At 45.2% G+C, this 16222-nt stretch overlaps 1 protein-coding gene across 31 annotated transcripts in view; it reads right to left on the bottom strand.

Moving 5' to 3' along the window:
- Positions 1-16222, bottom strand: part of DST (dystonin) — a 513843-nt gene that overhangs the window by 134470 nt on the left and 363151 nt on the right. For 24 of the 31 annotated variants that reach the window (XM_045163432.1, XM_045163439.1, XM_045163440.1 and 21 more), the window contains 6 exons: positions 15859-16092; positions 14513-14665; positions 12286-12519; positions 11252-11518; positions 7443-7991; positions 2829-3005 (listed from right to left, as the gene is read on the bottom strand). In XM_045163432.1, coding sequence (XP_045019367.1) covers positions 2829-3005; positions 7443-7991; positions 11252-11518; positions 12286-12519; positions 14513-14665; positions 15859-16092 — 1614 coding nt within the window. The remainder of the gene's footprint in view (positions 1-2828; positions 3006-7442; positions 7992-11251; positions 11519-12285; positions 12520-14512; positions 14666-15858; positions 16093-16222) is intronic. The other 7 variants (XM_045163449.1, XM_045163451.1, XM_045163450.1 and 4 more) reach the window with 1 other exon arrangement.

The raw sequence follows: 16222 nt of genomic DNA on the forward strand, positions 1-16222 counted from the left end.
TGAGTGCCTAAGAACTGATGCTTTTCCGGTAGTCACATGTGGATGTGAGAACTGGATCATAAAGAAAGTGATTGCCTAAGAACTGATGCTTTTGAACTGTGGTGCTGGAGAATACTTTTGAGAGCCCCTTGGACAGCAGATAGTGAAGGACAGGGACGCCTGGCAGGCTGCAGTCCATGGGGTCGCAGAGTTGGACCCGACTTAATGACTAAACAACATGTTACCAGGTTTTGATTTAGCCACAGTAGTTTATAACACTACAAAACTGCAAACTGAAGTCTCAAATGGGTGCTATATATTGTTTTTAATGGACTTCGATTAAATTAAAACATGAAAGCAGCATCTGTGACAGGGAACAATGCAAGATGACAACCTTGGTTTCTAGCCTGGAGCAGAAAAGAGTGAAGTTTATAAAGCCACGGGCACTTGTCCAGCTCATAAAAATCTCCGTACACTCGTCACCCTCTCCAAGATCAGAGCAAACCTGGGAGGTCGATGTCATCCATGGGACACGGTCCCATGTCTGGCTCCAAACCCAGGCCTCTACTTGGGTCCCAGGGTATTGTCTTTCTGTGCTTCATGTGGAACCTAAAATCTCATTTCGTGCACTGACTTTGAAACGCAGCATTCTAGCCCAGTGGTATCAGACTGCTGACAGGACAGCCAATGGTGATTTGAAAAATAACACTACTAACAATGTGCTATTGGCCTAGAAGATTTCAAATGAACCCACTGGGCGCCCCAAATTGCATTCATCATACAACAGAATATAAGTAGAAGTTAGTATGGAAAACGTAGAAAAGACTGATTATTTTGTAGTACTCATGTGTCTGTATTATTGTTAAAAGACAAATGATTGTAAGACGTTGTTGGTAAAAGGAAAGAAATGGAGCCTCCTTAGTCCTCATAAAAACGGATCCTCGCTACCTGTTGAGATCATCGGTGAGGAAGACATGGCCATGTGCCAGGAAAAACTCTAGTCACACATTTATTTTCTAAAATGACGCTGTGGCTTAATTGGAATTCGTTCTCCTTGGAGACGTTCCTCTTTTTCTATTTCTTTGGCTGCCTTAAGACTAGAGGAGTCTTCTTCCTCTGTACGAACCAAGGAAGTCTTCAGGTTTTAGAGTTAATCCACGTTTCTATTTCATTAAAAAGCTATAGCATTCATTTCACTTTTTTTCCTTTAGTTATATTAAAACTACTTTCATACAGGATGTAATCAGTTTATTAGTATAGACCTAACTAAAAATGTATTATTTCTGTTTGACATAGTTTCTAATGCTAAAAATACCTAACTTCCTAATTAAATGTAATACCAGCAATCTTAATAACCATCAGCTCCTGACATTTCCTATTAAAATAATGGCCTTTAAGTCACAACATCTTCTCTGCCAGCATACACTGTCCTTGGACCTGTCATCCAGTGGGGACTGAAAACTTCATTTAGATGGATCTGTTCTCAGGCTTGTGGGCAAGAGAGACACACACACACACACACGAGCCTCAGGACCGAGAACGTACCCCTGACGCTGGGAAGCTACATCATGTGGGGCTGGCCTGGCTCGGGCCAGAGGTAGCGCTGGGTCAGCCCCGCCTGGGAGGTCACAGGCCCTGCCCTCTAGCCCCAGGCCCTCCCTCCTGTCTCTGCATGGCTTTAAGCTGCCACACTTTACTCCAGGGAACAACACAGCACTCCTCCTGCCAGAAGACACTGGCCTCACGCAATACCTAATGGTCAGCAAAGTCAGTAAAGGACCTGCTTCTCTCGTTAACAGCACAGTGATTTCCGACTCTGTAACTAATAGATGGAACCAAGTCTGAAGGGCAGTGGTTTCACTGGCACTAACGCTGACTTTCTATCAAGCTGAGAATAATCTATTGCTATCCACCTGCTAAGAGGAAACACAGGAGAGATTTAAGAAATCAAACTTACAAACTCAAATTTTTTTTCTTCCTTTTTTGGCCTCATGGCCTGGCGTGTGGGATACTAGTCTCCTGACCTGCCAGCCAACCTGTGCCTCCTGCAGTGGAAGCATGAAATCTTAACCACTGGACCACCAGGGACATCCCTCAAAATCAGAATTACTGGTCACATGAAAGGAGAAGAAAAGTTTTCAAAAGTTCTGTCCACTTACATGAGGATTTGAAAATACACCTGAAATGTACAAAATGGGCTGGACTCTCTGGGCTGCTGGGGGTGTGGCTGAGACCCCACAATTACACTGTCCCCCACCAATCCTGCACATTCAAAAGGGCAGGCGGCTTCTCTGAGAAGCGGGTGAGGTGACAGCTGAACTGTGCACCTCTGTGAATCAGGGGGCAACTCAACAGGAACCCATGTGGAGTGTGACAGTCCCCTGTCCCCCGTCCACTCGTCAACGCTCATCGAGGACCCACGAGGGCCCCGGCACGCAGCAGTGAACAAAACAGATCAAGGGTCTGTCCTGGGTCTGACCAAGGGTCTGTCCTGGGTCTGACCAAGGGTCAGTCCTACGAACCTCAGAGCTAACAATGGAGAAAGATGACGAACAAAATAAGTAAGAGTAAAGACCACAGCTAGTCCGGGCAGCACTGGTCTGTGTCTGGGCAGGAGCGGGTGGGGGATACAAACCACAACAGTAGTGTGAGACCAGCTAAACCAGAGCAGAAGAAAGAAATGGACAGACGTTGGAAGACCAAGTCAGGAGTCCTGAGGAGGGACACGCACACATTCCCAACCACTCTCCCCTTGCCCTGCGGGCAGGATCACAGAAGTGGGGGGAAAGCAAGGTTTCCTGTGGGACTGCCGCGGGGCTGGATCTCTCCCTCCTTCTCGTTTCTCTTACCTTCATCTCTTCCAGCTGCCGCTGCAGGTTTTTAGGGTCCACGGCAATGGGCTCGGATAAGTGTCTGTTCGCTGTGGCCTCGCAGGCCTGGAGCCCAGAGAGAAGCCCGCACGAGGCGTCTTCGTAGTGCTGGTATTTATCCACCAGGTCTTTGAGGTTATTCCCGAGGACATTGCACTGAGAATCAAACAAAGGAAGAGTGGGAATCAAAATCTGCTACCTCTGTACACAGTCTTCAGGACCTAGGAGTCATGCCACCTGTAAGACGCCAGACTTCAACCACAGCGAGCAACACCTACAGAGCAAAGAGTTTCTCCTTTATATGAAGATGCTTCCTCTAACCAATCAGAAAGTCACCATAAACATGAGCAGACAGATTACATTTATGCCAGTTCAAAAACATACGCACAGGGCTGGGTCTTCAGCTAGACTGAAGGCCCTAGGTGTCAGTTATCAGAGGGGCTCGTCTCACGGAGTTGACACACCAGGTATAGAGTGTACATCAGACAGAGAGGTGGTCCCTGTGCTTCATGGATCACTTCTCTATGCTGCACAAGACTGATCAACACGAGGAGGGAAGAATCCAGACCAGAAAAAGAAAAGGCCAACAGCCAACAATGCTCCGCAAGCCATGGATGCAGCCTGGTCAGCCCATTCAGCTTATACTCTAAACTGGGACATGTTTTCTCTTTTTTATTTCTTTCGCTGTTTTTAAACAAAATTCTCTTACTGGTCCACACGAATAATAGAAATGGAAACTGTCTCTTAGCCACTCAGTATTAAAATAATACTAATCAAATATACGTGTAAAGCAAACACTTGTGAAGCGAATTTTAAGAGACAAAGATTCCTTTCTCAAGTTTGAGGCTGCAAAGTACTCTATAGTTACAGTTTATATTTCAGTTGCTCAGTCGTGTTTGACTCTTTGCCACCCAATGCACTGCAGCATGCCAGGCCTCCCTGTCCATCACCAACTCCCAGAGTTCACTCAAACTCATGTCCACTGAGTCGGTGATGCCATCCAAACATCTCATCCTCTGTCATCCCCTTCTTCTCCCACCTTCAACCTTTCCCAGCAACAGGGTTTTTTCAAATGAGTCAGCTCCTCGCATCAAGTAGCAAAAGTATTGGAGTTTCAGCTTCAGCATTAGTCCTTCCAATGAACACCCAGGACTGATCTCCTTTAGGATGGACTGGTTGGATCTCCTTGCAGTCCAAGGGACTCAGAACAATTTTCTCCAACACCACACTTCAAAAGCATCAATTCTCAGCGCTCAACATTTTTTATGGTTCAACTCTCACATCCATACATGACTACTGAAAAAACCATAGCTTTGACTAGACGGACCTTTGTTGGCAAAGTAATGTCTCTGCTTTTTAATATGCTGTCTAGGTTGGTCATAAGGAGAAAGCAATGGCAACCCACTCCAGTACTCTTGCCTGGAAAATCCCATGGGCGGAGGAGCCTGGAAGGCTGCAGTCCATGGGGTCGCTGAGGGTCAGACACAACAGAGCGACTTCACTTTCACTTTTCACTTTGATGCATTGGAGAAGGAAATGGCAACCCACTCCAGTGTTCTTGCCTGGAGAATCCCAGGGACGGGGGAGCCTGGTGGGCTGCCGTCTATGGGGTCACACACAGTCGGACACGACTGAAGCGACTTAGCAGCAGCAGCAGCAGGTTGGTCGTAACTTTTCTTCCAAGGAACAAGCATCTTTTAATTCCATGGCTGCAGTCACCATCTGCACTGATGGTGGAGCCCCCAAAATAAAGTCATTGTTTCCACTGTTTCTCCATCTATTTGCCATGAAGTCATGGGACCAGATGCTAGAAACATACTAAAAACATGATTTTAGCTTTCTGAATGCTGAGTTTTAAGCCAACTTTTTCACTCTCCTTTTTCACTTTTATCAAGAGCCTCTTTAGTTCTTCTTTGCTTTTGGCCATAAAGGTGGTGTCATCTGCATATCTGAGGTTATTGCTATTTCTCCCGGCAATCTTGATTCCAGCTTGTGCTTCATTCATCCTGGCATTTCGCATGATGTACCCTGCATATAAGTTAAATAAGCAGGGTGACAAAATACAGCCCTGATGTACTGCTTTTCCTATTTGGAACCAGTCTGTTCTTCTATGTCCAGTTCTAACTGTTGCTTCTTGACCTGCATACAGATTTCTCAGGAGGCAGGTCAAGTGGTCCCATCTCTTGAAGAATTTTCCACAGTTGGTTGCGGTTGGCACAGTCAATAAAGCAGAAAGAGATGTTTTTCTGGAACTCTCGCTTTTTTGATGATCCTACAAATGTTGGCAAGTTGATCTCTGGGTCCTCTGCCTTTTCTAAATCCAGCTTGAATATCTAGAAGTTCACGGTTCACATACTGTTGAAGCCTGGCTTGAAGAATTTGAGCATTACTTTGCTAGCGTGTGAGATGAGTGTAATTGTGCGGTCGTTTGAGCATTCTTTGGCATTGCCTTTCTTTGGGATTGGAATGAAAACTGACCTTTTCCAGTCCTGCGGCCACTGCTGAGTTTTCCGAATTTGCTGGCATATTGAGTGCAGCATTTTCACAGCATCATTCTTTAGGATTTGAAATAGCTCAACTGGAATTCCATCACCTCCACTATCTTTGTTCGTAGTGACGCTTCCTAAGGCCCATTTGACTTCACATTCCAGGATGTCTGGCTTTAGGTGAGTGATCACACCATTGTGATTATCTGGGTAGTGAAGATCTTTTTTGTATAGTTCTGTGTATTCTTGCCACCTCTTCTTAATATCTTCTGCTTCTGTTAGGTCCATACCATTTCTGTCCTTTATTGTGCCCATCTTTGCATGAAAAGTTCCCTTGGTATCTCTAATTTTCTTGAAGAGATCTCTAGTCTTTCCCATTCTATTGTTTTCCTCTATTTCTTTGCATTGATCACCGAGGAAGGTTTTCTTATCTCTCCTTGCTATTCTTTGGAACTCTGCATTCTAATGGTTCTATCATTCCTTTTCTCCTTTGCCAAAGTACTCTGCGCTTAGAGCCAAAATACACACACCACCTGCTGGTCAAAATGGGTAGTACAGAGTTTTATAGTCAGGGCTTCCTGGAAACCACACTACATGAACTAAAAAATAACTTTACAGTCTTAATCTTTAAATACATATTGCAGAAGTAAAGCAGATGAATAAGACTGATAGAAGCAAGATGAAAATGCCTTATTTTCCCTGCTTCAGTTTTCAAATTTCTTGCTTCTAATTCCAAAACTAAAGTTAACAGGACAGAGTGAAAACTATAGGTACAGATTAAAAAGTTAAAAATGAAATAACCTTATTGCACAGAAAATGAAATCATAAACAAACAAAATGAATACCAATAGAATCAGAGAAAATATTTGCAAATGGTGAAACCAAAAAGGGCTTAAATGCTAAAACATATAAACTGCTCATACAACTCAATAACAAAACAAAATCCAATTGAAAAATGGGCAGAGCTAGACATTTATCCAAAGAAGACATACAGATGGCCAAGAGGCACATGAGAAGATGCTCAACATCACTAAGCGAAATGCAAATCAATATTACGAGGTTACCACCTGACACCAGTCATAATGGCCATCATCAAAAAGTCTACAAATAATAAAAGCTGGAGAGGGTGTGGAGAAAACAAAACCCTCCTACACTGTTGGTAGGAATGTAAACTGGTGGAGCCACTATGGAGAACAGTAGGAAGTTGCCTAAAAAACACTAAAAATAGAGCTACCACCTAATCTAACAATACCACTCCTGGGCATACATTCAGACAAGCACTCTAACTGCTATGTTCATAGCAGTGCTAATTCACAATGGCCAAGACATGGAAACTACTTAAGTGTCCATTGCTATTGCTAAGTCACTTCAGTCATGTCCAACTCTGTGTGATCCCATAGACGGCAGCCCACCAGGCTTCCCTGTCCCTGGAATTCTCTAGGCAAGAACACTGGAGTGGGTTGCATTTCCTTCTCCAATGCATGAAAATGAAAAGCGAAAGTCAAGTCGCTCAGTTGTGTCCGACCCTCAGCGACCCCATGGACTGCTGCCTTCCAGGCTCCTCTGTCCATGGGATTTTCCAGGCAAGAGTACTGGAGTGGGGTGCCATTGCCTTCTCCGTAAGTGTCCATAGATAGAGACAAATGGATAAAGAAGATGTGGTGCGTATATACAGTGGAATATTACTCAGCCTGAAAAAGAATGAAATTATGCCATCTGCAGCAACATGGATGGACCTAGAGATGATCAGTGAAGTAAGTCAGAAAGAGAAAGACAAATGCCATATAATATCACTTGTATGTAGAATCTAAAATATGACACAAAGTTGCCTGAGAAACAAAAGCAGAGTCATAGACATAATCCCGGACTCCTAACCTTTCCCTCCCTCAGAGGAAAAGCAGAGGTGATTAGCAGAGGTGAGCTATCTTACATAGAGAGGATTAACAACATAGGACTGGGGACTATATTCAATGTCTGTGATGAACCGTAATGGAAAGAATATCAGAGAGAATGTATGCACGTGTACAACTGAGTCACTTTGCTGTACAGCAGAAATTAACATGACGTTGCAAATCAATTAGACATCAATTTTAAACACTGTGCTTACCTTTGTGTAGAGGGACCTGAAGCGCTCGGTGGCGCGGTCCAGCCGGCCCTGCACTTCTCTGTGGGCGGCAGAGGTGTCCACCTGGTCCCGATCAGCCCGGCCTCCTCCCTCTCTCCCGCCGCAAGACTTGGCTGCCTCCAGCACTCTGTTGCCAGCGATGGTGATGTACCTCAAGTCCCCTTTGTGCGAAATGACGTCTTCCGAGAAGCTCTTCTGCCGCTTGAGCTTGGCTGTCAGCCCGCTGAGGTCGTCCGCGCCGGCCTCCAGGTTCTGCAGGTCCTGCTCTGCCTGCTGCAGCCACTGCTCAAACTCGCCGCAGTCGGCATCGAACTTCTGCAGCTCCTCCTGCAAGGAGCGCGTCCGGCGCACCGCCGTCTCCGATGCAGCCAGCGCGCTTTCGAAGTGTGCCTTCAGCTCCGTCACGTTCCTCTGCAGCTTCTCCTTCTCCTCTGGGCACAGGTGGTGGCCCTGCGTTTCCAGCAAGGCCTGGGCCGCCTGTGTGGCCGCGAGGACCGCCTGCTGCTGGGCCACGAGCTCCGCGTGCTGCGCCTGCGCGAGAGCGGTGGGGTCAGGGCGTGGGGCCTGCGGGCGCCTGACGCTCACCCCCACCTCCCGCCACACCGCCCCGGGCGCCCCGCCTCTGCTCCACTGATGAATTTCCCCAGAGGGGAGGCTCACCTCATCTTAGGATTTCCAGTCTTCTCTGGAAAGGACTTGGGCAAGCGCACAAAACAAGTACCGTTTTGAGAAGTTTGGGGAACGGAACAAATTACTCTTCCAACTTGAAAACAAGCACCCACCACCTGCTCTAGTTCGGCTCATCCCTTCCTCACAAGCTCCCTAAAGGGACGGGGAGCGTCTTCACCTGATTATTGATCAAGGAAGTATGATGTTTGCTTACAAAATGATCTTGAAAAAATACTTAATAGGAAAAAAAGAATCTATAATTTGAAAGCATAAAAAAACACACACACACACACAAAGATAAGCAGTAAGCAAGAACAATACACATTTGGACAAGCTCAAGGGAAGTCAGAGGAGCACCTACAACAGAGGAGCATCTTGGAGCTGCTCCTGGGCTGGCTGAGCCTCGGTTTCCAAAGTGGAAAGAGGACAATACCCTACAGTCACAGATATGCCGAAAGAACCACAGGAAGCCACGCGGGAAGAACACTGCCCTCAGAGCCTGGCACACCCAGGGATCCAGGTCCACCCTGGAGGTCGAGCACAGAGCAGGTCACAGGTGAGGGGCTGCTAACGGGTGTGCACAGCTACCCGCCCTGGGCCCTCAGGGCAGCTGTGCGGGCCTCAGGAGGCCGGGAGCCCTTCCTCTCCAGCCATAACCAGCTTCTTCCATCCACCCCATCATGCCATTAAAATGTGGTCAAAAGCATAATGGAAAAGACACAAGTGTATAAACACAAGTGTATACATACGTATAACTAGATCACTTTGCTGTACCATAGAAACTAGCACAACACTGTAAATCAACTATACTTCAATTTTTAAAACATGTAATAATCCTTTGGGGCCATTTCTGCATTTCTTGTGATGACTTACTTGAAGCCAGACGCCTGATCCCAACCACTTCCAAACCCCCTCTGGGACCTGACTGTCCCCCCTGACCAGGCACCTGGCCTCCACCTCTACCCACCCCCACCCACAGGCATGCTGGGACCCCTTTCTCCAGTTGCTCTCCTGTCTGGCTCCAACTCTACCCCCAAATACTTGCCTGGCAACCCCCATCTCCCCTAAGTCTTGCCACAAATCTCCCTCTCCTGTGTGGCCCTTCTCTGATGATCCTATTAACCCTGAAAGAGGGCCCCAACTCCACACTCACCCACCCATACCCAGCTCAACTCAGCAGGAAGTCCCTGCCTCCCAGCACCCACAGAATGCAGATGGTTACCGCCTGCCCAGTCATCCTCAGCCCCGCAGGCAAGCACCAGGATGGAATTCATTCTGCTCATGACCAACAAAAGAGCTGGCACCCAGGGGCTGAGAAAAGATCACGCCAGCCATCAGATGAACAGGGCCGAGGAGCACTGCTGTGGGGCAGCTTGTCCTGAAAAGTCTGATCCCAGACATCAGCAGAGAACAGATTCACCAGTCCTGGTCCCCACCCTGCCTGTAACAACACCTGCTGTGTGGCAGATATATGCAAGGACTTCTGTCTCAATGACTTTTCTCCCACAGGTGATGTCTTCCATACGTGAGTTATATTCACAGGACGCCTCCGTCCCGTGGGCTGGACAGGTGTAATCATACCTGTAGGTCACCCGGTCCGTCCTTCCCTCTGACAGATGAGGGTAGACAGGCTGCAGGTGGGGGAGCACCGAGCCCGGGACACATGGCACAGACAAAGAACTGGCCCCAGAGCCCTGTGCTCCCGAGCCTCTGGGCCATCTGTCCACTCTGCCAGGAGAGCGGGAATTTCTGAAGTTCCTTAGGTTCCCATCTTCTCAGCAGTAAAATGTTCAGAAGGGTAAACGTCATACTGTGGCCAAAAACAAGGGTTTCCTGAGCAGCACCTGTGTGTCTGGTCCACCCTGGTATTTTTCACTCCTTCGGTAGAGTTCCTAACCTTTCCTGACTCCTCTGTAACTGACTCACAAGGTTCCTTTAGGAAATCGTTACATTTTTCATTTTAAGACACAATTACAGTCAGGTTTTGAAATAACCTCTTGAAATTGTGATGTAATGAACACCCCACTCTTCTTCTGGTTTACTTTCTAATTCCTATAACAGAAAAGCTTCTCAGAGAGCACTCTGTTCCCAAGACGCCAAGGACAAAGGCTCAGAGGCAAACAGCAGAACCACAAACGTTTCTGAAACCCACCAAAAGCTAAACACTGAAATAAAATGATTAAAACACTCTCTAAAAACAGCTTTCAAACGCCCCCTTGGCTCCTGGAACCACATTCACATCAGCTCTGACTTCCTTCATGCAGTAAGCTTTCACTCCTTTCCTCCACAGCACCTTCACCAAACAGACAAGCTGAGGTCTGCTGAGGATTTGCATGAACCCAAGAGGACACAGCAGGCACGGACTGGAATTCAGCAGAGGGACTCAGCCGAGGTTTAAGCCCAAACTCCATCCCTCGCTAGAAGCATGACCTGGCCAAGCCAGCTCATTCTGTAAGTTACTTTTCCCATCTGTTGTTGTTCAGTCGCTAAGTTGTGTCCAACTCTTTCGCAACTCCAGCGACTACAGAAGCCAGGTTACTGTCCGTGGGATTTCCGAAGCATTCCCAAGTATTCCAAGAATACTGGAGTGGGTTGCCATTTCCTTCTCCAGGGAACTGTCCCGACCCAGGGATCAAACCCAGGTCTCCTGTACTGGCAGGTGGATTCTTTACCACTGAGCCACCAGGGAAGCCTTCCCATCTGTTAAATGAGAATAATAACATTAACAATAGTAAGCTCATCACCATTATAATTATATTCTCATTTTACAGAGTAGTGGGGAGGACGAAAGGGACAAAGTGATGAGTCAAGCCGGGAAGAGCTTTGAAGCTTGCCTGGACCACTGTCACCGCTCTACGAATGCTCTTATTGTTACTGCTGTTAATTCCTTACAACTCTGCTTTACAGAGAAGAACTCCACATCTAATGATGTAGTTATCATTGCTTTTGACTTGTTTACAGTTCTCAGCACAACTTATTCTGACATAATGATGAGCCTAGAAAAAAAGGACTTTACTCTCAAGGGTCCCTGAACTTTGAAGGGACAACTCATGTGCTAAGTTCTTCCTATCTTTATAGACCCGAAAAGAGACTCTAACAATATCCTGTTTGAAACAACGCACCTTCATCTTCTGGTACTGCTGGTTCAGGTTCTCCTCGGTGGTCCTGACATGCCCGTCAACATCCGTGTCCAACAGGTTACCGTTAAACTCATCCTCTTCTCCCATCATCGACTTGCCATCACCCTCTTGAAAGTGCATCCCGTTCTGCTCAATGATCTGTTTTGGCTCCATCGCTGCCCGTCCTGAGTCTCTTTCGACATTTGCCAACCAGTCCAAGAGGTTTTCGATTTTGGTTTTGCTTTCTTCCAGCTGCTTCGCAGCCACAACCTGGGCAGGAAAGGTCACAATAGGTAACAGTGAATGTGGGCCAAGGCATGGGTGTTTAGACATTCCGAAAGCAAATAGTTAGATCACTGAAAAATCAGAGTGGGGAAACAAACCAGACCCATGCTGAAAACTGAACATTATGAAATTAAGTCTTACAGCAACTAGTAGTTACTCTGAAGTTTCCATTGTTCTTAAAATACCTTCCAAAATTATAACTGATGAGACCTCAAACATCTCACAAGTACAAAGTTCCACAATCCCACTTAGATTTTTTTTTTTAAAAGTTCAACAAAGCCTACACACTACTATATGTAAAAGAAATTAAGCTACAAGAAGGGAATCCCCTGGCGGTTAGGACCTGATGCCTTCACTGCCGAGGACACAGGTTTGATCCCTTATCAGAGAACTGTGCAAGCTGCGAGGCCCAAAAAAAAGCTACAAGGATATATGGGAATACAGCACAGGGAATACAGCCAATATTATATAATAACTAGCTATTGAATATAACCTTTAAAAGCTGTGAACCACTATGTTGTACATCTATAACTTCTATAATATTGCACATCAACTTTGATAAAAAAAATGTTAAGTTCAGCAAGGCCAATTCTTCAAATCTGGTCAATTACATACACGAAAACCCCAAATTCTAGCCTCTGCGCTAATCATCGCTTTGACCTCCTGACAGCAGGTAACAAATCAAGGCCCTGGAGAGCCTCGTCATTCTCAGCAAAGCTGCAGGAGCGGGCACCACACGTCTGAATAAGGACCTTTTCCGTTTCCTCTCGGATTGCTGTCTTCACAACCTTGTCCAGCTCTTTCTTTGACTGCTCCGCCTTTATAGTCAGCTGTTCACCCTTTATCTTAGCTTCGTTCAGTTTCTGTTCAATCACAGCCTTATCTTCTTGTGACAGCTTTTCACCACTCTCTTTTAAGAAATTCTCTGTGTTTTTCACTATTTCTGCCAATGCCTGTGCACTTCCTTGCATATCTTTCTGTAATTCCTTTTAACACAGAAGAAAAAAAAATTATTAAATTAGTAAACCTATTTAATTCTTTCAAAACCATCATTCTGAAAGTGGGGGTAGGTGTGGGCAGAGGAGAATGCATACAATGCACACAGGTTGAAAAAGCATATTCAATACAGTGTTCATCTGAATGGTTTTATTTAAATCATAATATTTAATGTAATTTGAAACCTCAAAGAACATTAAAGAAAGGTATACGATTTGCATGGTTAATAAATGGATGTGGTTTGTAAAACACTGAAAAGAAATATTTAGTATATAATCTTTACAAATTTGCACACATCAGATTTTTTTACATTATGTGAGTACATAATAAAAGTTTTAAAATACATGTTAATATTATCAATTCTGTTTCTAAACATTATTAACATCTATCTACTGCTCAGAATAAAAACAAATAATCCCCTAAATTATGAGCTAAACTGTTCCTAACATAATTTCCAAAGACAATTTTTTTCTACTAAATGCCAGAGTTCTATAAAATGTAATGTTTGCTTCTTTGCCCTGGCTGCTAGGAAGCTCAGAGTAAGATCTCTCCTCAAGTAATATAGCTTTCCTCTTGTTAGATTTCTCTATGTAATTCTTCCTCTTTTTTTCACCCATTATAATTTCATTCTCTATATTGCACTATGTTTAACTCTTCATGCTATTTTCCCCGTAATTTATTTTAAGGCTCCCCAAGTTTTTCTGGGAAGTATCTGAATTGAAAGCGACAGTGTCCAGTTGTCCCAGCAGCACCGAGTGAAGAGGCTTTTTCTCCTTGTATATTTTTGCCTCCTTCGTCATAACTAATTGACTATAGGTGTGTGGGTCTATTTCGGGATTCTATTCTGCCCCATTGATTTCTGTGTCTGTTTTGTGCCAACGCCGTCTCGTTTTATGGCAATAGCTTTGCAAGATAGTTTGAAATCCAGAAGCAAGATAACTCTAGCTTTGTTCTTTTTCAAGATTGCTTTGGCTATTCAAGGTCTTTGTAGTTCCATATAAACTTTAGGATTATTTGCTATAGTTCTGTGAAAAATGTCATGGGTACTCTGATAGGGATCACACTGAATCTATAGATTTCTTTGGGCAGTATGGACAATTTTTACAATGTTAATTCTTCCAATCTATGAATACTATGTATAGAATACATAAGATATAAGAATATATTGTACAGCACAGGGAATATAGCCAACATATTAGTTTTAAATGGAGTGTAATCTGTTAAATGTTGAGTCACTATGTTCTGTGTCTGAAGCTAATATAATACTGTAGTCAACTATACTTTAAAATAGATAAATAAATATATAGTTTTTTAAAAGAGAAACTTTTCACTGAGCCACTACTCTACGGCATTAACTGCTGGTCCCCTGACATATAATATTTAACTCTGACAGTAACGCAGCAGTGGAAGTACGAGCAACAGAGTCAGCGAGGCTCTGAGAGCTTCAGTTACAAAGCCGACAACATAGAGTCTGGGAGCAGAACCAGGAACTATCTCACAGCGAAGAGAATGTCCCTTCTCCTGACACCGAAATAAAGCTTTCTTTATCTGTTACTATCACTTGTTCCTTCAATGAAAAGAAACAAATCTCAGAGAATGAGGAAAGGAATGAGATGAACCTAAGAAAGACCAAGAACCCAAACTCATGGACGTGTCTCCTGATTTGTGAGTGACTTGGTCTTCAATGGGTCCAGATTCTAACTCATCATATAAGGTTTCTCCCACCTATCAAACTTCCTCTATATATGTCTCCTCCATTCAACATCTCACCAAAACAGAGTCAAGAAAATTACCTGGCTGGCTGGAGCTTGAAATATAATTTTTAGTATAAAGTTTCAAGCCCAGATCTAGGGGTGTCTTGGGTGCACCCTGCATCTGAAAAGGTAAAGGGATGACTACTTTCCAGTAGCCCCAACTGCTTTCCAAAAACCAGTACTCCAACTCAACATGGACTAGACCCACGGACGCAAAGCTGGACTCTACCTCTTGCTTGGATTGGTACTTCTTTAACTCAGCCGTGCCATCTCCAATCACGAAGGCTTCCTGGTGACCGATGAGGCGGTTTTCGGTTTGGGTGAGGAGGTCGCAGATGCCCTGCAGTTTTTCTTTGTACTCCTGCTGACGCTCGGCCACCAGCTGAAGGGGGGAAAAGCACAGCCTCGTGAACTGGCCCCAGCTCGCTACTGTCACAGCTGTTTTACAACAACACATTTTGCAAGTTTCGTCTACATAAGCGTCCCTACGTATGCTGTAAACACGATAGCAGTGGGGGGCACACTGAGCGAGTGACACAGAACGCGAGAGCGTGGCTCATGCACATGGAAGGAGGCCACGCTTCGATGGCACCGCTCAACAGAACACTGGCCACGCGTATGTGTAAGAGGTGGAGCTTCTGACCGACGGGAAGAAACATCCCATTTCCTGAAGCTCTGGGAACCTGCGACACACACAATTAATTCTGCAAAAGGATATCAAAACAGAAGTTAGTTGTGATCAGTCTGTGAGCATATATTTGTTATGCGTAGACAGGATATCATGCTGGAGACCACGCTTATGCTTCCAGAAGAGATTGAAGGAGCTTTGCACGAGGTCTCATGTCTTCATCACTGGGGCCAATTCTGTCCCCACCTCTGCGCGCTGTTCCTACTGAATGGACCACCCCAAACAATTCGTTACATCATCCTAACAGATTAATCAAGCCATTGCTTGCATCTTTTATCTATTAAATTCACTCTACTCATTCTACAGCCATGGATCAGGTTGACTAGGAGCCTGACACGTGCCAGGCAAGGTCCTAAGAGTTTTAATTCTTTCTTTCATTGATGCCCACGATACTACTGGGTAAGCACTGCTACAATCTCCAATTTCCCAGTGAGAAAACCGGTTCAGTGACTTGCCCTGGGTCCCCACAGTGGGTGAGTGGTGTAAACAGGGTGTAAGCTTAGGCAGCCCGGCTCCAGAGCCCAGTCCCATCCTGCTGGGCCACCCTGCTCCCAAGAAGAAAAGACACTCTTAACCTTCGCTCTCCATATGTTCATCAGTTTATCCCTGGACATTTCTCAGTGCATACACGTTTCTTCCTCCTAGGGAAAAAAATTACAACTCTCCCCTAAAAGCAGTAGTTTGAGGGAGTCATGAAAATTAAAAGCCTTCTTAGGACCAAAAATACCTGTATATATTGTAGAATTGCCACATCATACCCTGTCCATTCTGCCATTCCAGAAAACCCTTCCTGTCTTTTCCTACCCACAGCCCCTGGGGTCTACACTACAGGTTTCACACCGAAGCTCTAAAAGCCAAGAATTTCGACTCCACAAAGAAAGGCAGACCTTCTGATGATCGAGATCTTGTTCTAGCTGTAACTGAGCCTCTAAATGTTCCACCTGGGTAGTTACTGAGTCCTGCACGTCAAGGAAACCCTTCTGAGTTGTGTTTAAGAGCCTTAAGAGTTGTCTGCTTTGGGTGGGAGACAGATCTTGAGCGTGTTCAGAGATGAAGAACTGCACGTCAAAGGCGGCGGTCTCCAGCTGCGTCTTGGTGTGTCCGAGGTCTTTCAACACATTCTGTGAACAAAGTAGCACTAGTTACGAACAGCAAGCCATAACAGAAAGTTTCTATCAACAGTAACATTTATTACAAAATACAGGGGCTTCCCAGGTGGCACTAGTGGTAAAGAACCCGGCTGCCAATGCG

The sequence above is a fragment of the Bubalus bubalis genome, chromosome 2 (assembly GCF_019923935.1).
Source record: "Bubalus bubalis isolate 160015118507 breed Murrah chromosome 2, NDDB_SH_1, whole genome shotgun sequence".
Taxonomy (NCBI): domain Eukaryota; kingdom Metazoa; phylum Chordata; class Mammalia; order Artiodactyla; family Bovidae; genus Bubalus; species Bubalus bubalis.